The sequence below is a fragment of the Hyperolius riggenbachi genome, chromosome 4, assembly GCF_040937935.1.
Source record: "Hyperolius riggenbachi isolate aHypRig1 chromosome 4, aHypRig1.pri, whole genome shotgun sequence".
Lineage (NCBI taxonomy): Eukaryota > Metazoa > Chordata > Amphibia > Anura > Hyperoliidae > Hyperolius > Hyperolius riggenbachi.
The window spans coordinates 226,153,866-226,177,683 of NC_090649.1; the positions used below are offsets into that span (position 1 = coordinate 226,153,866).

The window sequence follows — 23,818 nt, forward strand, 5'->3', positions numbered from 1 at the left end:
ATATTACTCAGGTGTCCAGAGGTTAGTAATATATCTGATTATCGGTGATACTGCAGATCATCATTAATCAGGTATATATCTATATTTTTGGTGATACTGCAGATCACCAATAATCAGACCCTCTCTGTGTTACACTGATCGTTACAATGCATACCTGTTAACTGCACCTGTGTAACCGCATATTGTTGTACCAGCAGTTACTGCAACCTGTTCATTGCAGCTGTGTAACCGCACATTGTATTGGTCAAGTCAGTGTATACCTTTCACTTCATCCCCCCCAATATGGACAAAACAAGAGGCAGATAAATTATATATGATCAGCGCAGAGTCCAAAAACAAAAGACGAGTCTTCAACAAAGAATAAAAGCAGGCAAATCTCCACCACAATAAATATTGGGTTCACGGCACAGCTCTGCAATCATGGATACCCAAAAAAGGAAAGAGGCTTACCAGCTGGTGACAACCCACATTATAAGGTTGTATCAACGCTTTGGTAGGACATCAGGAAGCAACAGTCTGTCCAGGATCCACCAATTCAGCAATGATTCCTCTCACAAATGGATATCAGTGAACATCATAAAAAAACAAACAAACAAACGGCAACTCTAAGTGTAAACCGTTTAATATAGAGTTTTCATAGTAAAAACAGCTTAAAAATAGCATAAAAACAAAACTTACATACGGGGCCCATGCAATGGGAACCCCGAGAAAGTTGCACACGTGTATGGGTCAGCAGCAAAGGACAGTATGAAGGTGCCGCCTTGTTCTTCTCTCAGCAGCGGCCACTTTGTTACCTTGGCGCTGATACACATATGCAAAACAAGGCAGAGCCAGAGGCAGGCCACCTAGCAGGTCTGTTCGAGGTCGCGCTGTTGTGATTTTGTGTGGCCCTCGACCAAAGTACAGTGTTCAGAAGAAGACACGTCCCATCAACCCCCAATATTGTCAGGACGTAGTTGACTATTTAACACAGAACACCTCATCTTCCTCAGCTACCGCACGGAAGCGTGACATATCTTCCTCCTCCTGCTCTGATTCTGGCACCCCACTTAACACTCCGTCGGCAGCTCAGCGGTGTGGAAATTTTTTGTGTGCCTGCATCAGATGAGAGAAATGCCATCTGTCTCTGCCACCGAAAACTACTTTACAAAGGCACATGATTACAAAGTACAAACTGCAATGGGATGATCACCTGAGGAAAAGCAGTACACAAAAGCAAAGCCACACACCACAGCGGAAGATACCAGGCCGCAATTATTTCTCAAAAAAGGCGATACCCAAAACTGTACTGTGATGTTGAAAGGCAAGTGGTGAAATCTCTGGCCCACAGCGTTGGGTCAAGGGTCCATCTGACCACGGATGCCTGGTCTGCAAAGCACGGTCAGGCCTGCCCGAAGAGTACGTCAGTCCCCAGACACAGCATCTCTGCCTGCATGCCATGTGAGTGCCTGCCCCATGGCTAAGTCGGTCCCCACAAACACAGCATCTCTGCCTGCAGGCCGCTTAACCGCCTTCTCCGCCACCACCAACAGGGTCCAGGACTCCAGGCAGATTCCCGTGAATTTTTTAGATTGCTGCTAGCAGCGGCCGCTATAATATTTCTGGTGCATGTACATGCCTGCCTAATTTTTCTGGCTGCACTGCAGCTGCAACAACAAAACAAAAGGCATGTGCTGCAGTGGCTGAATATAGTACTGGTTAAGGGCACTGTCTTTGACATGGGAGACCAGGGTTCGAAACCTGGCTAGGGTCAGTACCTATTCAGTAAGGAGTTCAAGGCAAGACTCCCTAACACTGCAGGGTGGCCTCCTGAGCGCGTCCCAGTGGCTACAGCTCTTGAGCACTTTGAGTCCGACAGGAGAAAAGTGCTATATAAATGTTCGGATTGTTATTATTATTATTAATAATTAATTATTTATTAATTATTAATTATAATTTATTATTATTATTATTATTAATTCCCCTTCGTGATGGTTACCTTGCCACGGTGAAGGGGCTTGCGTATCACAATGAAGCAATGACCGCCGGCTATATGAGGGGGTTGAGGTTGGGGGGCACACTTGACCCAAGAAGATAGATAATAAGGTTGTTGCTTCATTGTGGACAGACCAAATTCGATGAGCTGAACAGTCACTGTTGTTCTGTCATTGAGCTACCTCAGCCCGGCGACCATATGGGCTTGAAAACCGCTATCGCCTACACTCTGGCCATGGTGCGCACCAGTCCAGCACGGCCGTCACTACACAAACAGCTGTGTGCGGTGCATTACACAGTGAGTTTGGTATGTCAGTGTGAAGCAGTACACTAATTATACTCCCTGATTGATGTATACACATGCAAGATGCAATGTGATTTCTGCCCTTAAAATGCTGCTGTGCGTCAAATCCAGATTTTTCCCCGGGACTTTTGGCGTGTATCTCACTACGCCATGCAAGAACTCAGATGTTAGACCCCTTGAAACATCTTTTCCATCACTTTTCTGGCCAGCATAAATGTTTCTAGTTTTCAAAGTTCGCCTCCCCATTGAAGTCTATTGGGGTTTGCGACACCAAACCTTTTGTGGAAGTTCGCGTTCGAGGTTCGCAAACCGAAAATCGGAGATTTGGGCCATCTCTAGTCCACAGCTATAATTCCTAGGAAGGGGGTGGTGAGCATTCTATAATTTAGTAACAGAAACCATTTTTATATTTTCCTTTCTCTGAAATATGGAGCAATGAAGCTCAAAAAAGTTGCATTTGATGGACTTATGTCTTTTAGCCTAGACCTAGATAATAACTGTAAAGCTATAATTATGAACTTTTAAATATGAATTGAGAGTAGGTTAAACAATTACACTTACTTTTTTAATTATTAAATACTGTTTTTATGTTTTTGCCACTTGGGTCAAGTGTTTTGTGATGTTCCAGTCGTGGTGTGCGGAGACGCTGGATGAACGGCGGCAAAGAGGACGTCCTGCTTTTATGAATATGCGCAGTGTTTTAAAACTTCATGTGAGTGCAATACTGTTTTATTCTTTTTAACATTAAACGGAATTACGCTATGGTTGGCCTGTCTTTGGAGGCTGAGAGCCTAGACAAGCGTTTACAGCTGGTCAGCAGTGGATCAGCCATAGCAGCTGGTGAGCGTACACTCTGTCTATTTACCACTGTGGTGTGGGGATTGACACACTGAGCACTGAAGGTGATTGCATGGGTTTTGCAAACAAGATTACGCAATGTTATTGTATCCCTGTCTCTGAGTGATATACAGGAGGTGTGGATAGAGACGCATCATATCATATTACCCAAAACGTTCTTGCTGATCTGTCAATCAATCAGCCATTCCTGTTGGTAAGAGTGTTCTGGCATCTTATATAGGAAGTTAAGCGGACTTTGGAGTCGAGTGGACTTTGTGGACTGTATGAACCACTGCCACTGTGCAGACTGAAGTGTCTGTGTAGTTTGGCAATATTGGGACATTTGCATATGATATATGCTGGTTCAAGGATTGTAACTCTAGACTATGTGCTGGACTCCGTGTGGAAAATTTATATTGCTCTGAGTGTAATGTTGAGCGCTGTACTTTTGTACTTTTGTGCAAATAATTAGATGTTGAATAGAGAAACTATTGGTTAGTGAGAAGCGCAAAAGCCACGGCATTTCAATAAGCAAGTAGTTTACTTAGCTATGCACACGATGCTCCAAAACATGCAGAAAATTAGGGTTTTTCATATTCGAAAAACAGGCATGATTTACAATCTGTGCAACCCTATTTTAAATGTTAGGTTCATGTAAACACTATACACAGTAAACAGGCATTCAGTAATCTGCTGTTCTTCACTTTTAAATAAACCCCAATGTTCATTTAAAGCGGACCTAAACTCAGAACTTCCTCTCTGCTCTAAAAGATAAGCAACAGCAGGGATCCCCGCTTAGACAGGTGCATTTGGGGTGTTGGTGGTGAGCGGTGCATGTCTGCATGCGTGTGTTATTGACAACGTTGTCCAAATATTTTAAATACCTTTCCTTTATGTTTTATACTGATAACTTCATTAAATGCTAGGTTTTATGTGCTACTATAGAGGCACTATTTCTACTTATTTGGTATAAACGATGAAAAGAAAGACAAACATTTCTTCATTACACCTTAGAGAACTCCAACAGAGATCCTGCAGTGTGTTTACTTCCTGGTTTCCTGGGAGCACAGAAAGGGTTAACCTACTGTGTTTACATATTAGCACAGAAGCTGGCAGACTCCACAGAATTCAGACAGAGCTGACAGAATTGATTTACACTGGCTCATTACTTACAGATAAGGGAGAATTCGACAGGCTGTTCTCTGTAAAAACACAGGGTGAATGTCTCTGTGTTTTCCTTGTCTCCTGTGCAAGAGTTGAGGTCCGCAAGGACATCACATGAATAAAAATTTATCAAGCTATTACAAGTTACATTAATTGTAAAAGTTCAGCTCGTACATGTAGGAGATGAACATGTAACTCGGAACTGATCAGTATTATAGATAGATAGATAGATAGATAGATAGATAGATAGATAGATAGATAGATAGATAGATAGATAGATAACACAAAACATGTACAATTGTATAGAGCACATGCCAAATTTAGAAAAGTGCATAGTACTTAGAAAAATGCACAGTAGCAGGCTCAAATACACGAACACAAGTTTTTTTCTGGTAGGTTATTTACTGCAAGCTTTTTTGTGTGTAAAAATATTTATGGATGTATATAAACCATACATTCATTGTACAACTGACATATAAATTCAAACATTTTCTATCAGTATGTATAACAATGTTATAGTACTCACAGGCTTACCATCTTGACCAGGTTGTCCAGGAGAACCAGTGGGTCCTGGGTCTCCCTGTGAAATGACAATAATATGTCAAAATATATCACAAATACTAAACAATAAAACAGAAATCAAATAACGTGCTTGCAGTCATGGAGCAGCTCTGCTCTGCTGACAAAGTTTAGCTCCAAGTTGGATCAATGAGTAAATGTTAAATAGAATTAGCTATTCCGTTTTATAAAAGGTCACTGATGCAACATTTTCCTGTTTATACATAGATACAACAATAAATGCATGAAATAATATAAATTAAGCAAAGACAACATTTTTGTTATACATGATGGGCCATATTCATGACAATGTGGTAAAATTGACATGCACATGCAAGACATGGCAATGTTATCATTAGTTAAGCAAGTAATGTAGCATGCATTGTGCAAATACCAGGAACAAGACGATGTGTGTCAGAGGCTGACATAGGCCTGTGCAGGCCATGCAGCCACTCAGGGGCTACATGCACTCTAGGGCTCGTGCAGCTGCACCACAGTTAGGGCTTGATTATCCTCTAAGCCAGTGTTGCCCAACTGAGTCCTCCAGTACCCCCAACAGTACATGTTTTGCAGAAAACCACAAACATTTACAGGTGAGATAGTTAGTGTCTCAGAAAAGCTCATTAACTACCTCTCTGGTTTTCTGCAAAACATGTACTGTTGGGGGTCTTTGAGGACTTGAGAAATACTGCTCCAGGCTCTTCTTCATGTCTTTCTCTTTGTAACCCATGAGCAACAGTAATAATTGCTTGTGGCCCAGTCACATACAAGTATAAAATGTGTGTTACATTAAAGAAAACCTGTAACGAAGAAAAGCTCCCCTGGGGGGTACTCACCTCAGGTGGGGGAAGCCTCCAGATCCTATCAAGGCTTCCCCCGTCCTCCTGTGTCCCACGACGGCTGCGAATGGCGGGGATGTAAATATTTACATTCCTGGCTCCAGCGCAGGTGCAGTATCGGCTCTCCGCTCGGAGATAGGTGGAAATAGCCGATCGCTGTCGGGCTGCTCTAAGGTGCAGGCGCAAGTCTCCTACGCCAGCGTAGTAAAGCGGACCCGACAGAGATTGGCTATTTCCACCTATTTCCGTGCTGAAAGCCGCAACAGCGCCCCCGCTGGAGCCAGGGAAGGTAAATATATCAAGCCTTGTCAGGCTTGTCGAGCACAGATTGCGGAACGCTTTGAAAGAGCCAGCGCTGGATTGCCTGCAGCTACAGGGGAGGGGGAAGCCTCAATGGGACCCTGAGGCTTTCCCCTCCCGAGGTGAGTAACCCCCAGGGGAACTTTTTTTTGTTACAGAGTCTCTTTAATACAGTTTCTACAGAATGTGACCTAGGTTCATGTAGTTATCAACATTATTTGGATCCATCCATGATCTGTTATGACCACGGCTAGTCATATGGACCCCCCTAAATTTACTCTGCACCGGGGCTCACTGTTGGCTTTGTCCACCACTGATATGTGATAAGCAGACATGCAGCTTTATACAGTGACTGAAGACTGAATCTGAATGCTGTTTCTTCAAACTCTTTGGTAATAATTTTAGGGCTATATGAACTCTGTATGCTGTGCAGATGCTACATACAAAAAAAAACAATAATTTGTAATCTTTGTTAATGAGGTCTACTTTACAGCCAAATAGTATTGCCAAACCCAAGTGCAGAAGAACAATAGACACTATATTTGAATACTAGGCTTCCCTTACAGCAAAAATATGGTGTGTGCATATATACACATGTATAAATCAGCTGAAAGTACACTGGTGGTGAGAGAATTCAGAAGGCTATACTTTCAGGCCTCTTCCACAAAATGCTACTTCCCTGGCTGTCATGCCTATGGATAAGATATTATGAGGTGTATTCACAAAAGGTCAGTGAAATTGACATGCACACACAGTTCATGTACATTTTCCAGGGATGTGTACATAAGACTTATTAGTGATGAAGTTCAACTTACTTTGAGACCAGGAGGTCCTTTTTCCCCAGGAGGACAAACACAGGGAGCAGCTGTTGTGCCAACATCACTTGGACCATTTAAACACTGGAAAGACAGTGAGAAAATGTTTTCCAGAAAAATATTTTAGCTGTTTTAAAATGTGAAATTTGATACTTATTGTGCTTATTTCATCAGAGGAGTATTTCCTTTTTATTTGTTCTAATGATCAGATTTGTACCTGCAAGTGCAACACAACAAGTATGGTACCTTATACTGCACTGTGCCTTCATAGTATAGCTTCAGACGAATAATAAAGGCAACTACTGCTGGTTCAAAGTGGAAAATGGAAATAAGCACCAAATGTCCTCTTAATAATTACGGTATACTGAGAACAGAACATGCAAACATTGTGGATTGTTACTTCATAAAATTTCCTGACAACGTTAGTATAGCCCAACACAAGTAATAATACCTGGTTGAAGGAAATCTATAGAGAAATGGATATGGGAACTGCTTCCTTTATTCTCTTATAAAAGGCATGTTGCCTCTAACTTTTACACCTAGAAATGTCAATTACAAGTAAATAGACCCATTGATTTGCTAGAGCAATAATACATGCATGCACAGTTTAGCCAGATCTACTGGCAGGCACTAAAATGTTGCTTGGTAAATGGCAACTAGCCATAAAACGGATTACAATGGATTATATTGGTGATAACAACAGTACAGGGAAACTAGCAGTTCGTCAGCCAATAGAATATCACCATATTTCCAGATGCAGATATATCGCAGGTTACAAAGTGACACATATAGGCTGAAGTAAATTTATAAAAGCACTGCACCTATAAAACCATAAAAATACACAGTTGATTAAGTAGATCCAACAGGTAAGTATCAATAAACATACTTACATGGTTTTTGAACAGTTACTGTATGTGTGTGCAGAAATGAGAGGTCAGTGCCCTGAGGAAAAATAGCTTTCTAATTATTGTCCCATAGTCTGCACTTGTTTGGAGCACAGTAACATTCTTACAAAAAACTTTCAGCTTGATTATACAACAAATGATGTTTTCCTGATCCGTTCATACAGTAACTATACACAGGATCAATCTACTATATATGTTTGCCTATTTGTCTACCTGTTAGCTTGAATTATAATGCTTTCAGAGATGCACACACTTCAGACTTGCAGTTATTTCAATACTGCATTTACAATGTTTTGTTACAGCTTTATTCCTGGATATTGTGTTATTTTATGTTTGAATAGAATAATAGTGAGTCAGCACCTGATTTCTGTTCCATGTCCCCATCAATAGGAATATCCACAACTTTTTTTTTTTCTTGACACACTTTCTCTGTTCCTGGGACTACCAGTTTTCTTATTAAAGCTACTGAGGTCCTGAAAGGTCCCACAGAAAATCTCTGCATGCACACCACAGCCATTAATTATGACTCCCAAAACTTTCTAGCCTACCCCCACACTGCTCAAAACTAAAAATACAAATCCTTTTGGCTTTGAAATGTTCTTGTTCTTCAAAAACATCATGAAAATATTACGGTACCTTGTTATTTCGTGAATAAAAACACAACATACCTCCCCATTCTGTAAGAAAAAAAAATAACAAACATTACTAAATATAAATTAAATTATATGTGGTACATTAAAGGATAATACCACATAAAATAATTTGAAAATAATAACATACTGTATAGTAAAGTATAATGCAGAAGAATGCATCTTAATTTAACCTGCACAGATTATCACAATTGAAAAGTTTGACATTTGTTTGGCTAACTGAACAGATTTATACAGGAACCTTCTGAGACATTTAAATCGGGCATTACGACACAGAGGCCTCAGCTATTACAAAGCTTATTATTGTAATCTAGTAATCTAGTCAGATAAAAAATAAGAGCCATCACAACCCTACATGTCCCTGGGTTATGTGTTGATGAACTGAAAGGCCAACAACAGTGTAAAGAACTTGGGGGTATATTTACTAAACTGGGGCAAAGTGTACCGTAACTCATTAGTGGTATACGTTATGCATGGTATTGCATAAAACTTAGTTATGTATTTTTAGTTAGCATAACTAATCAATGTTCATTACTAGTATGTTGTAACACATTCCTCGTACGTAACACGACATATAACTTAACTCGTGTCTCGATTATCTGTTTTTGCACCTGTTGTGCGCGATTTACATATGCATTACGCATGATATTATCGTTGCTTTGAATAATCCCTGTTAACATCTTTATGCAATTACACTGTTTTGCATTACACTCTACTTATTGTGCTTAAAGTGGCACTGAAGCGAAAATAAACTTAAGAGATAATGAATTGTATGCGTAGTGTGGATAATTAATAGAATATTAGTAGCAAAGAAGTTTCCTATTTTTATTTTCAGTTATACAGCTTTTTTTCTAACATTGAATCATTTTGTCATATTTGCAGTTTAAAAACCATTGAAGAAAGCAGAGCTAATGACCCTTGTAACTTTGCTGCAGTAAAACCTTATCACAAGCTGTCTCTCACTGTTTCTGGGCTGTTTAAAGTGGATCCGAGATGAACTTTTACTCATTGCATAATTGTGTTCCTTTCCTATTGTTTATAGGGCATTCCTCAAGCCAAATACTTTTTTGTTTTTGTTTTAATACTCTAATTCCGTATAAACTAAACAAGCCACGCCCACAGGTTTTCAGAGAGCCAAGGCACTCTCAGACAGTAGCAAGGGCTCATGGGAGCTCCATCTTTGCAGGAGGAGGGGGAGGTATTACTAGCCAGAGATTTCAGAGGCAGAGGGGAGGAGGGAGGAGGAGGGAGGATTAGGTTTTTTTGCTCAAGATGCAGATAAGCCTGCCTCTGTGTAATGTTTACAAACAACATGGCTGCTGTCATAGTATCACTGGAAGAAATAATCATATTCTATTAAAGCTGTTTGCAGCTGGATTTGCTTTGTAAACTATCTAAACTTTAGATAAGATATATAGACAAGTTACTTGTTATAGTTAGTTTTTCATCTCGGATCCGCATTAAGCTATTCAAAACCAGGACTCAGTTTGATCAAGTTGGTCAGATAGCTCACAGAAACTCTTTTGCGGAGATAACAACAATAAAGTGTTTTAACTCTTCATGTACTGGAAAAACAACATGTTACTTTTTTTTTTGTTCTAATGTTCTATTTGTTATCTATACTACACATACAATTAATTATCCCATAAGTTTATTTATTCAGATTTGCTCTAAAACTTATTGGTGATTACCAGTTAAGTGAATATACTGTACCCCACAACATCCTTACTTAGTTTTAACTCTTATTTGTCTGTACAATACAGTATGGTTTTAGCACTTTCCAAGCCACAAAAACACATTCAAAATAAATAGTTCCAGCAATTTTCTTGCAATATTTATAGTACAAATCTGGACATAAAACTTGTATTCTTTGCTTGTCAGTTTGATATGCATTGGTACTGATATAAAGAATCAGGCTATGAATGTTAACTCGCTAGCATAATATACTGTAGCTTCCTTCTGAATTATTAACAACATAAAAAAACTGTATTCTTGTTCTTGTCAATAAGGAAAAAACAAACATTTTACCATTCCAGGTATTTCACAAGCTGTCTCACGTTTGTTCTGTTCTGGATCACAATATATTCTCAACTTTTGAAGCGTGAACTGTAAGACAGAGTACAATTTTGGTACGGTTAGGAAACTAATAAAAGACAGAAAGCCAGCAGTGAGTTGTAAGCAACAACAGACCAATGTATCATCTTCCCCACTTCATAATAATGTGTTAAGAATTAACAACCCCTCTCCAAAGGCTGGACTGCATACATTTCACTTTCTTAAAGTGTATCTGAGATCAAATTTACTAAACATTTATACATACCGGCGGCTTCCTTCAGCCCTCTTTAGGTCGTTGGCTCCCTCACCATCCTTCTGTCTGCTGGCCAGCCCAGTGTCTCCCTCCAGTTGGCTCAGTCATGCTGTACTATGCATGTGGGGCCCAGCTGGGTGCATGGCCCTGTCCTACTCCCGTCATCTGGAGCGTTTACACCTGCGCAGTACTTCTGTGCACCTGCAGAACACTTCCGGCAACAGGAGAGTGATTTACGCTAGTAAATCTGATCACAGGTTTCCTTTAAGCAGGGCCAGACTGGGAAACTAAGGGCACACCAGGAAAGTTTCAGCCTGGGGATTGCCACCTGCCCCCTTCCCCCCCCCCCCGCCCCCCGGGCACAGGATTGCCTCCCCCTTCTCCCCCCATTTTGAGCTCACATACGCATGTACTCCAGACATTTTGCACTAAATAAATACATCATTTGGTAGGACATTAGATTATGGTAGGGAATAGATTGTGAGCATTTCTGAGGACAGTCCATAACAGGGAGACAGACACATGCGGCGCGAGCAAAACAAAATGGGTGTCCCCATGCACTGGTACATGGGCGTGGTCATGATGGGTCATTGGCAGACCCACAAATACAAAAAATAACAAAAAAATAAACAAAATAAGTAGCAGTGCTATTCTCAAAGAGTGGGTTTAACCAGATAAACTTTAGATAAAATAATCAAGTCGTAACTTCATCAAGTAGTCAAATGCCGCTAAATAAAAATATTAAGTAGTCACACAATTCCAGATAAAATAATTAAGTAGCCAGGTGTCTTACAATGAACACAATAAAAAAGCCAAATGGGCCCTGTGTACATAAATTAAGTAGCCATGTTCCCCAGAAAACAGAGTTAAGTAGCCAAGTGCCATATACTGTATATCAGTATTAGGTAGCCATGGCTGGCTGGGGAGGGCTGGGTGCTTTGCTGGATGATACTGCCAGCAATGTAGAATGGCCTTAGAGTATGCAGGGCCTGAGGAAAGAGTCATATGAAGGGCCTAGTTGTCCTAGTTGTCCCCAGTATAGGTAGCCAGTTTTAAGTGTCCCCAGTATAGGTAGTTAGATATAGGGGCACCCAGTATAGGTAGCAAGCTATACAGTAGGTGTCCCCAGTAAAGGTAGTTAACTATAGGTGTCCCCAGTATATGTAGCAAGTTATAGGTGTCCCCAGTATAGGTAGTTAGCTATAGGTGTCGCCAGTATAGGTAGCCAGCTATAGATGCCCCCAGTATAGGTAGCCAGGTCTATAGGTGCACCCAGTATAGGTAGTCAGGTCTATAGGTGCCCCCAGTATAGATAGCCAGCTATAGATGCCATCAGTATAGGTAGCCAGGTCTATAGGTGTGCCCAGTATAGGTAGTCAGGTCTATAGGTGTCCACAGTATAGGCAACCAAGTCTATAGGTGCTCCCAGTATAGGTATCCAGGTCTATAGGTGTCCCCAGTTTAGTTAGCCAGGTATATAGGTGTCCCCAGTTTAGTAAGCCATGTCTATAGGTGTCCCCAGTGTAATTAGCCAGGTGTATAGGTGTGCCTAGTATAGGTAGTCAGGTCTATAGGTGTCCCCAGTTAGTTAGCCCAGTCTATAGGTGTTCCCAGTGTAGTTAGCCAGGTCTATAGGTGTCCCTAGTATAGGTAGCCAGGTCTATATACAGCTTCCCCCCTCCCTCACCTGGTGCCCCTCTTCCATGCTCCCCCTCCAGAATATAATGCAGCTAGCCAGCAGCAGTGGGGAACGACTTACCGAGAGCCATAGAGCTCTGCGTGTCACTGGTCTGGTCTTCTACACTGTCCGATCCCGCTCTCACTGTACTTCCTGTGAGAGCGGGATTAGACAGTGCAGAAGACCGGACCAGCAGCACACAGAGCTCTCTGGCTCTCGGTAAGTCGTTCCACAATGCTGCCGCTGGCTGGCTGCGCTACATTCTGGAGGAGGGAGTGTGGAAAGGGGGCCCCGGGAGAGGGGGGTGAGGCTGCCCCCCTGCCCGCTGCTCTGTGCCCACTGCCCCTCCTTCTGCACTGTGCCCCCTCCTCTTCTGCACTGGGGCACCCGAGGACGATGTAATGAAAGGCCCACCGGCTTTTACCACGAGCTCTCGCCCGACCAGTCCGACACTGCTCTTTAAGGCCATATTTACACTTAGTGTTGAGTTGTGTTGAATTGTGTTGTGTCCCATTTCGGCAAATGTAATGCAACAGGACGCAACTCAAGGCAATGCATTAAGTGTAAATAAGGCCTAAAGCTGACAATATTTGCAAATATTCATCTTCACATGAGCAAGAAGTCCCTACAAAATACTTCTGGTTCTGGTTCTGCATAAATCATGATATGAATTGGTAGCCTGTACCACCTCTACCTTGTGGACTGGTATGATTTGACAGGCTGCGCCTACAAAGTTGCTTTTCCTCCTGACTACCTGCCCACGTGTCTTGACAGAGGGTGTAAGGGTGAGTCTCAGGGAGAGTTAAGCCATCTTAGAACACTAGAGGCACCAGCTTGTGTTGTTCCCAATTTTTTTTAAACATTATCCTTGAAATTATCCTACAGCAGAGCCATACATATAAAACCAGTATTCAGAGAAAAGTTTTAACTAAAGCACAGATGCTGTTTCTTACCCTAAACACTCTTTTCTTCATCTTATCCAATCATAATAAAAAATCTTGTAGGTCAGGGAAGCCTGTTACTGACACTAAGGTGAACACTCCTCATCCCTTAATTTCTGTTGGCTGATCCTATCTACTCTTCACCTAGACAGCATGAGTCATCAGAATGCAGAGGTGAGTCAGCAAGTTCGTCTGTGGCTCAGCTACTCAGCAGTTGATTTGAAGTGCAAACTTTTCATGCTGCTGGATAAAACAGAAGAAAAGTTTTTTAGGGTATGAAACTGTGCTGTTATTGTCCAGTTCTGTTTCAGGAAAGGACAGTAGATTCATATTCATCTACTACAGGGTTACTTTGTTTTGACAGTGAATTCCTCACCCGATGTGCTGCATATGTAGAAAACATGGCTAAGGCCTAAGGGCAAGAAGATCTCCAACTCTAGCCATTGACACTACCAAAATGAATCATAATAATTGAATTATCAGTGTTCTTCCATTACAAAGGTCAGAATAACACTTCCTTATCTGATTACTTGATGAAAGTTGTTTTCTTTTACTTAACCTTTATCGGTTAATCAGAGTTAGAAGTTCTGTTCCAGTCAGTGTAATAACAGAAAGTTGCTAATAGGTTTATTCCAGCAGTGGCTGAGGGTTCTCACTTCATTAGGAGGGAGGTCTGCTAACTCTTAACAGATCCCAAAATATTGAATTGCACTCAACATGATGTGCTGACTGATATGTTCTCTGCATGCATCAATCAGTGCTAGAAAAATGATTTACAAGATAATCACAGATATCAGGAAAGACTTGCACAGGCATATATCATTTCCTAATTTGGCCATAAATGGTTAGAGTGGGTGAAGTGATAATTATGTTGTCCACCTATTGGGCTTTAGGCACAATTATATAATTTAAGAGTTGTGGCATTGGATGTGTGAAATGGAAAACTAGATTTTCATTACATCAATGTATTTAGGTAATTAAAGCTTCAGGCTATGCTTGGAGATCATTAACATGCCATTTGGGGTGTACAATTATTAAATGTATGTGTGTCAAGGGATACTTGAGATCATTATACCTATACCAGGCAGTACTTGATAAGCACAGGATTTCATAAGGAGGTAAACAACACAATGGGCCTGATTCACAAAGCGGTGCTAACAGTTAGCACGCTGGTGAAAAGCCCTTTATCATGCCTAAACTCAGTTTAGGCATGATAAGTTTAGGTGTGATAAGTTTAGGTGTAATAAGTTTAGGCATGTTAAGTTTAGGTGTGATAAGTTTAGGCATGATAAGTTTAAGCACCAACTGGGTTAGCACCGCAGTGCACAGCTGATCAAAAGTTTTGCGCTAGCAAAGTCTGGTGCACTTCGCATAGAGTTTAATGGCGCTGCTTTGCGTGCGGGACTTTGCGTGCGATCTAAACTTATCTAAACTTAGCATGCCTAACCTTATCATGCCTAAACTTATCACGCCTAAACTTATCACGCCTAAACTGACTTTTCACCAGCATGGTGCAATGGTTATCATGCCTAAAGTTTCTAACTGGGTTAGCACCGCTTTGTGAATCGAGCCCAATATTGTTTAAAAACACTGGTGTAAAATATACTCGTTTTTTTTCTGCATGCATAACTTGCCTTTAGGCCCCTTTTACACTTGCATTGCAGGTGGTCATTGTGTTACCCTGTTTTACAGCAGTCAATGGGGCCTAGTGTTGCGCTGGAAGTTTCTGAATCACAAGCTGACACAGAGTCAACAGCGTGTTACGGTATGACTTCCGGAGCAACGCATCAGTGGCAGAAGTCATTGGAATCAATGGGGCGGTGCAGGAATTTCATCGATAAGAGCATGGGGAGTCAGTGCATTGCATACGTGGACCCACGGTAATCCCAGTGACATACTTCCTGCCCAGCAGGGAGCATGTCACTGGGCTGGGTCATATTCTTGTCATTTTTTACGTTGCGGTGGGATGCAGTAAAAGCATTGCATCCCCACCGCAACGCAAAAAATAAATGTAAAACTGGCCTGAACAAGAAATAATATCATGATTGAAAGGAGGAGGAGAAAGCGCCGGCACTGCTGTCATACACTTTATTTAGACATTGGTAAAATCAATGCAAGGAAATTCTTCCAGACAGATTAGGAAAGACACATACCGTGGGTAGATGTAGCAGGTGCGGTGGGTGCAGTGGGTGGGGTGCCTGATGGCCGTTTCGCGCGATATGCGCTTCCACGGAGGCTATACGGGGTGGTCTCATCACAGGCTGGCTTATAAACCCTTCCTAAGCCTGCGTGCGGCGATCTGCCGCTGAATATGCCACCTCCCCCGGGTCGTCACGTCACGCCTCCCCATTGGCCGCTCACCAAACGGGACGGCTGGAGGCAGGTGACGTCATATACTTCCTGACTACGGTGGCTCAACAGGGGAACACTGTATTAGGTTCCCCGGGCAACCAATGCGAGTCAAGCCAACACCGTAAGTCAGGACGTAATGCTGCCATCTTGTGGCCAAAATGGAAATTGCAGCCCCAAAGCTGCAAAGTGCGTGCATAGTGCAAAATCAAAGCTTTTTGCATATAATAGGAGCATAAGAATGCATATAAAAATGAATAAATATTTTTTTATCATTGCAAATATTAAAATGCAGTGCTTTTAGTGTCCCTAAGCTCACTGAACCAGCTGAGGGCAAAAGTTATTCAAAAACTAACGTGGTACGAAAAATGTTAACGGTGATACTGTGCCAAACTAAGAACACTCCCCTGTTCTTAGTTTGGCACAGTATCACCGTTAACATTTTTCGTACCACGTTAGTTTTTGAATAACTTTTGCCCTCAGCTGGTTCAGTGAGCTTAGGGACACTAAAAGCACTGCATTTTAATATTTGCAATGATAAAAAAAATATTTATTCATTTTTATATGCATTCTTATGCTCCTATTATATGCAAAAAGCTTTGATTTTGCACTATGCACGCACTTTGCAGCTTTGGGGCTGCAATTTCCATTTTGGCCACAAGATGGCAGCATTACGTCCTGACTTACGGTGTTGGCTTGACTCGCATTGGTTGCCCGGGGAACCTAATACAGTGTTCCCCTGTTGAGCCACCGTAGTCAGGAAGTATATGACGTCACCTGCCTCCAGCCGTCCCGTTTGGTGAGCGGTCAATGGGGAGGCGTGACGTGACGACCCGGGGAAGGTGGCATATCCAGCGGCAGATCGCCGCACGCAGACTTAGGAAGGGTTTATAAGCCAGCCTGTGATGAGACCACCCCGTATAGCCTCCGTAGAAGCGCATATCGCGCGAAACGGCCGTCAGGCACCCCACCCACTGCACCCACCGCACCTGCTACATCTACCCACGGTATGTGTCTTTCCTAATCTGTCTGGAAGAATTTCCTTGCATTGATTTTACCAATGTCTAAATAAAGTGTATGACAGCAGTGCCGGCGCTTTCTCCTCCTCCTTCCAATCATGCTGTAACTTGGACCTGAGCACGCTGAGGATACACTCCTCATACATCTCCGTTTGGGGCCGTGCAGTGCTCCCTCCTCTCCCTCCTCCCCCTCCTTGGATGTGCAATGATCTTTGCAGTGCCAGCAATTTCTATCTTCCCCTCTTACTGTCCCAGAAATAATATCATGCCTAGGTCTACTAGGGTAATTGTGTTCTACAGCATATGCACATCTACAAGGATGGACAAATGTGTTTTGCCTATTTTTTAACAAATCTTTAACTGATCAGGTAATTTTAGCAAACTGCTAATGCTGTATCATCTCCTGTCAAGAACTAACAAATCCGACTTCCACCAGTATACACACAAATAATGCAGAATAAAAAAAATCTGTTATAAGAATTGACAAAATTCTTGCAATTTACAGTGTTGACCTGGAGAGAACCCTTTTCCTTCTGTTTTGATTCTTTCTTTCTTTTTTTTCACTGTAAAAGTTTTAAGGATTACAGTGTGTATAAGAGATTGTTAGAAAATGAAAGATTTTAACTACTTGCCGACTGCTCCACACCAATTGGCGTGAGCAGTACGGCAGCCCCAGGACCGCTCCACGCCGATTGGTGTGAACGGCTGTCTATGGGGCTAGCAGGAATGGGGCTAGCAGGAGATTGTGCACATGCTGCGCGCGCATCTCCTGCTTGGGGGGCGGAGGTCCGCCCCGCTTTCAGTCTCCGAGCGGTTAGACGGCGAAACCGCTGTCTAATTACTTTGTGCAGTGCTGTACTGGGACTGGGGACAGCCGTGTGACACGGCAATGGCAGCCGAGGGACAGAAATTCCCCACTGCGTGGCGTTCCTCGTACATGTGTACAAGGCTTTACACACAATGGAAGTTGCTCTTCAGGTGATTCTGAAATTAGCATGAAGAATATGGAGGCTGGAAATTGCTTCATGGGTTAATTTTTTCATGTATTTCTCTCCACTGGATTAAAAACAATCATATCTGTAGTATCATTTTTATATACTTACTCTGTAGCTTGGCTTGAATAAATAACACAGTGTTGCGATGCAATAACTTGTTTTGGGTTTGGTGCCCTTATGATGTGTAACATTTACATAAATATGAGGATGCTTTCAGAGCTCACTTCAGCCTGCCAAAAATATTTCCCCTATGCTATGAAGGGCCTCTGAATTTTACTCACTGATAAGGATAAGTATGTCAAGCTCTCTAAGAATAAAATACATACTGGGGAAGGCTCAGTAAAACAATGCAGCCTATATTAATCATAGCTCCTATGGACATAAACATTGTAACTGAGCAAGATACTCATGGTAAGCTTTGTAGGTGTCCGTGTTCTACTGCATGGATGTATAGCATGAATTAAAATGATTAATATTACATTGTGGCTGGTTTTAATTTCTTGGCCAGCGTATCTGGTATAAATCTGTGTTCCCAGATGGAGAGCTAAGCATGGTAATGCGTAGAGTGACTATGTAAAGCAATACAAGCAAAGCACTGCATAAGAGACAATGTATAGAGATTTGCAGCAATATCTGCAATACATTTTCTCTGATTAGAAACAGATAAATTGATCAAGTAACATATATTGTCTCAACGGGAACTCTGGACATGGTGATAAGTGAAATGCTATTTAAAATATCTTTTGTAAGATAAATTGTAACAGTGATGACAGATAGTCTGTGTCTTGCTACAGACATTGTTAATCTAAAACAGCAAGTTATCCTGGGGTGTATTTGCCATATGGCAAACTTAGCGTTTTGAATCAGGAGATAGACAAAGAGGAAGGCTTCAGCATCTGGAGTTTTCCGCTGTCACAGATAGTTCCTGATCTCAATGTGTAGCTGCTTCCAGGGCAGTGATACAAAATGGATCCCTGGGGCCTCCATGACAAAGTATTGTAATATACTGTAGTATCAGTTAACAGGGTTTATTAACAATAGTGTTAAAAATAGCAAAGTCATCTGCATTTTATCTGTTACCTTGTTAAAAACTGACAGGTTTTTGCATTTATAAATCAGTAATACATAGGAAATGTCAGATATTAGCACTGCTCTCGTATCTTCAGTACAGTGTCTCTGCAGCAATTGTTTGACAGTCACTTTCTAAAGCCATCAAGTCTTTTTACTGCCTGAACTGCAGTCCCAGCTTTCTAATGCCCTTATAGGCCCTTTCACACTGAGGCGCGGTGCGGTAAATTACAGTAAAGTACAGAATCCAACCTGCAGCCTAATGAAAGTCTATGGGGGAGTTCACACTACCCACGTTGCGCTATGCTGCGCCGGAAGTGCCCTATCTAATGCGCTTCCATACCTAAGTTACCGTGCGGCTCCCGCGGTGACCTGCAATGATCTGCATCGGAGCAGAAGTCATGTAAGTCTATGGAGACGTGCGAGACTGCGCGTATGTAAAAAATCTGCCGCATGTTTCTGCGTCGTGCATTCGTAGAAGCGTATTTTAACAATACGCTCAAGCGCACGTCATCGATTCCCGAACAGGAAGTGAGAGTCACTTCCTGCTTGGCCAGATGCCAGACAGGGATTACGCCCTGCTAACGTGGTAATCCCCAAAGGCCTGTTTTTGCCGGCGCAGCCACCGCCAATCTGCAGTGTGAATCTAGCCGAAATATGTCTCGGGTTCCACATCTGTTCTTGGCATTGCACTCTTATGGTTTGATGTTCTTCATGGGAACTGGTGTAGCATTCTCTTAGGATATGAGTCATAAACCCAAAGTGCTTCCACCACTACTGGCACCACTTTGGCTTCCACCTTCAACATCTAGCTTCACAAAAAGCCCTGGTACATTTCCAGCTTCTCATATTCCTTTTTACTGATGTTACTGTCAAATGGCACTATGATATCTAGAAGGATTTACTCCATACACTGTTCAGATGTTCCTCTACATGATGCCAGCCACTTGGATATGTCATTCAGAGCATCCTGTTCCTGCCCGCCTCTTACAACCTGCCCACTGATGCCTCTCTTCACAGCATGCATTTTTGGCTCTGTCCAGTGCGTTAGATCCCTACTTTTTATTGCTCTAGTAGTTAATGCCTGTTTTTGTGCTGCTACAATTAGCACCTACATGCTCTCTTTGGATCCAGTTTTCCAAAGGCAGCCACCTTAGTTATCTGGTAGCAGTACATCCAATGTAGGATTTTATCATGCAACAGAACTTCCTCTACTGGATCTAGCTGTGTCATCTATGCTGCATTACAGTTAGAGCATAGATTTGATTGACTGAGGTAATGTTGTCATTCATTTGGATACCCAGTTTGGATGGGAGTCCGCTGCTAGCAGCTGGTCTATCAGTACTGTCAGGTGTTCCATGCATATGCAATCAATGTTACTTAATAAACAGATAAATAGATAAAATGACATGGTCATAAAGGAAATAAATACTTAAAACCAGCTATACACTCAATGACATCATATTTCTATTGTACCAGGATTATTATTATTATTATTATGTAAGCCTTCCATCTGTTTCTTTTACCTAGGTTTTCATTCCTTCTTACTTAAAAAAAAAAAACATGGAAAGCCTTAGTATGGTTTGCCTAATTATATTAAACACATTCACTAGAGTTGTGGTGACTGTGCTCAAGCTGCCAGAGAGTGTGGTTTGGCAGGCCCTGAAATGTGAATGTGAGATTGCATCTTATTTCTCCTCTACTTTAGTGCTAATGTGCTGTGAAAGACTTCAGGTTATACAGCAATCTGTTAGACAACGGCAAGAATGTAAAAGTCAATCAGGTAATTTAGCTGTATTTCATGTAGTTTAATTCCTGATTTAGTAACTTAGTAACAGGAAGTACTTACAGGAAGCAGACCATTTGTGGACAAAATGTGTGCTGCCATTGACACTAAAGTAGCGGCAAGCGGGCACCGAAGTGAAATTTTGGTTGCCCAATAACATATTGTTTTTTGGAGAAAAGAGCAATAAAACTATCACTTGTGCAATATCTGACTTCCCTCATTTTAACTGTATAAACATACATTAACTGTATATTCTGGAATATGCAACAATGTTTTAATATGTTTTAAAAAAGAAAACAGAATGGTGTGGCACTTCTCCTTTAAGAGGTGTGTTGCTTCCAGGTTCTGAGCGAGTTTGGTGTGTCCAGAGTGGTCAATCTGTTGCTGACAGGCTGTATGCTATGTGTGATGCTTAAACAAGACATGTGCTCCTCTCTAATGGTTGAAGGAAGAAACTTGAACAGTGCATTGAAGAAAACAGAATGCGTGCATCTTCCGTCTATAGCATATACATTTATTGCCAGTGTTCACCATTCAAGTGGATTCTGTGCATAGCATCATTCCATTGTTGCATAAACAGCTTGCAAATATTATAGAAGTGGTACCTTACAGATCCTGGTACTAGCCTGTCAGTATAGGAGGTGGGAGTGTGGGGCAGATGTGGGCCTGGCGACGGCCGTTTCGCGTCCTCCTGGACGCTTGGTCACGCCGTATTCCACTACAGGTTGGCGCTGTTCGGCCATCGTATACTTACGGTAGGATCTGCCTCCACAATGGCATCACAGCGCCGCCCGTTTTAATATGCTTGAAATCCCATGTGTAGTTTTAGCCATATCTTACCCCAATGCTGGTATTTCAATTGGCACCTATGGCAGCACCCAAAACAAATTGCATTTTTGCAGCGATTGGCGGCAGGCAACAGTTAAGGTTACTTGTGTGGGGTCAGTGGTTAAGGTTAGGTGTATGTGTGTGTGTGGGGGGGTGTGTTTAGATTAGATGTGGGTAGTTAAGGTTAGGAATGGTGGTGGTTAAGGTTAGTTGTGGGGGATGGGTGGCTAAGATTAGGCATGGGGGGTGGTTAAGGTTAGGTGTGGAGGGATGGCTGAGGGGCAGGGCCGGCGCTACCATTAAGGCAGAGGAGGCAGCTGCCCCAGGGCCCCAGAGCTTGTAGGGGCCCCCAGTGGCTACAAGAGGAAAAAAAAAATTTTCAAATCGGCCTTATAGTTCCTGAGAAAATCGATTTTAAAGTTTCAAAGGAAAAAAAAAACATTTAAAAACCTGCCGACTTTAATGGTTAATAACAAATCCACCTTAAATGCTAGAAACCCTAAATTTGCAGGATATGTTAAGGAGATCATTAGGAATAAGAGGAAAAAACAATTTTTCAAAAAGACCTTATAGTTTTTGAGAAAATCGATTTTAAAGTTTAGAAGGAAAGAAGTATAGTTTTAAATGCGGTAAATGTCACTTTTAGTAGCAAACCTAACGGTGGTGTAATTTTACATGTATAAAAAGAAAGAGCAATACATTTCCTGACGGGGTTTCCAGGGGGTCCATACGCAGCCGCAGCGCTTTGGCCAGGGATCGCTATACAGCCGCAATATGGCTGTATGAAGATCCCTGGCATTTTTTCCTATTTTCCCAAATTTTTTTTATGTTTAGAGTGTGGGAATTTTTTTTTTAAATTATGTGGGGTCCCCCCTCCTGAAACTTTTTAACCCCTTGTCCCCCATGCAGGCTGGGATAGCCAGAATGTGGAGCTCTGACCGATTGGGACTTCACACCCTGACTATACCAGCTGCAAAAAAGGTCCCCTAATGCCGATTTTTGTTCCGGGGTATATGTTGGGGGGCCCCCCAGGTTTATTTTGCCCTGGGGCCCCATTGTTGCTTAAACCGGCCCTGCTGAGGGGGGTTAAGGTTAGGTGTGGGGAGGCTAAGGTTAAGCATGGGAGGGTAGTGGGAGGGTTCAGTGTGAGAATAGAGTTGTATATAGCTATGGCAAAATATTGGTATTTTTTTAACGATATTTTACTATCGTCATTTGCACTGAAACAGTAGAATATCAGTAAATAGACCAATATTCTACTATTGGGTTTTCCTCTGCACCCTTTTTGTATGTGATCACTTAACATGCTTGTTGAATGATGTTGTTAAAGTAAACCTGGGTCACCAGAAATATAAAAGCTGCTAAATCCATTGCCATCACACATATCCCTACATACAGACTAGTAAGGAGCAAAAAATGTTCTGAACATGCATAATTCCAGTGACTGGACACTGAGCCAATCAAACCCAACAACTGCTGATAAATTACCTGGTAGCTGGTTAATTAAGCTACAGCTAAGAGCTTTACCCAGCTCCATCTGAATTTGGAGAGCCTAATCTGAATATATTTATTTTCCGGGCACCAAAAGTACATGCTAAGTTACATATAAAAACATAAATGTTCTGTTACTAAAACATTTAAATGAGAACACAGTGATTACGTAACAAAATTGGCCTGATCCAATTCACTTTTTCTCCAAGTTTTCTCCAAGGTGATATTTACACACCTTATCAATAAAATGCCTATTAAGCCACCAGAAAGCAAAAAAACAATCCGAATAATTTTGACACTACTTTTTCACCCACTGTTCAGTCCTTTTTAAATTGCAGAGTGCTGAAAAGTTATTTTAAACAGAGGATGAAAAATTGCCCCCGAGTAGAAACTTAGAAGAAAAAGTTAATTGGATCGGGACCAATGACTATAGAGATCCAAAGAGGCTGAAGCCACATAATATATCCTTTCTACAATTGTCACAGGGGTACATGAAATTTTGGCCCCACTAAACGCAAACCAGCTTGGCATGGCATGTTGTTGCAGAACACTATGGTAGCTGTACTGGGTAAGTGTGCCTTTTCTCACAAGCAAAGCACCCCTACCCTACACCATCACAACTCCTCTTCTTGGCTTCATAGTAGAGAAAAACATACTCTCTCCTTTGCTGCATCTTAAAAGACATGAGGGTGGAACCAAAAACCTCACAGTTTTGCCCATCATTCCACCACACTAATTTCCACCACACTAATATTCCTCCTCCTTCTCATTAAGACCTGATTAATGCAGTCTCATCTGAACAGTTGATCTTGAGATGTGTCTGCAACTTGAACTCTGAAGTATTTTTGTGGGCTCTAACCTAAGGTTGTGGTTTCTGGAGATGGTAACCCTAATGGACTCGTCCTCTGCAGCAGAAGTAACTGTTGGCCTTCCTTTCCGGGGGCAGTCCTCATGAGGACTGGGCAGTACGGCGACATTATGAATAGCACACGGTCCTTAAGGGGCCCAT

General features: G+C 41.9%; 1 protein-coding gene across 1 annotated transcript in view; it reads right to left on the reverse strand.

Annotated features, from left to right (window-relative positions):
• Window positions 1–23,818, reverse strand: part of COL21A1 (collagen type XXI alpha 1 chain) — a 197,684-nt gene that overhangs the window by 129,732 nt on the left and 44,134 nt on the right. Inside the window, exons 6-9 of the mRNA XM_068279365.1 lie at window positions 10,375–10,452; window positions 8,365–8,373; window positions 6,792–6,875; window positions 4,806–4,859 (exon numbers count right to left, since the gene is read on the reverse strand). Coding sequence (XP_068135466.1) covers window positions 4,806–4,859; window positions 6,792–6,875; window positions 8,365–8,373; window positions 10,375–10,452 — 225 coding nt within the window. The remainder of the gene's footprint in view (window positions 1–4,805; window positions 4,860–6,791; window positions 6,876–8,364; window positions 8,374–10,374; window positions 10,453–23,818) is intronic.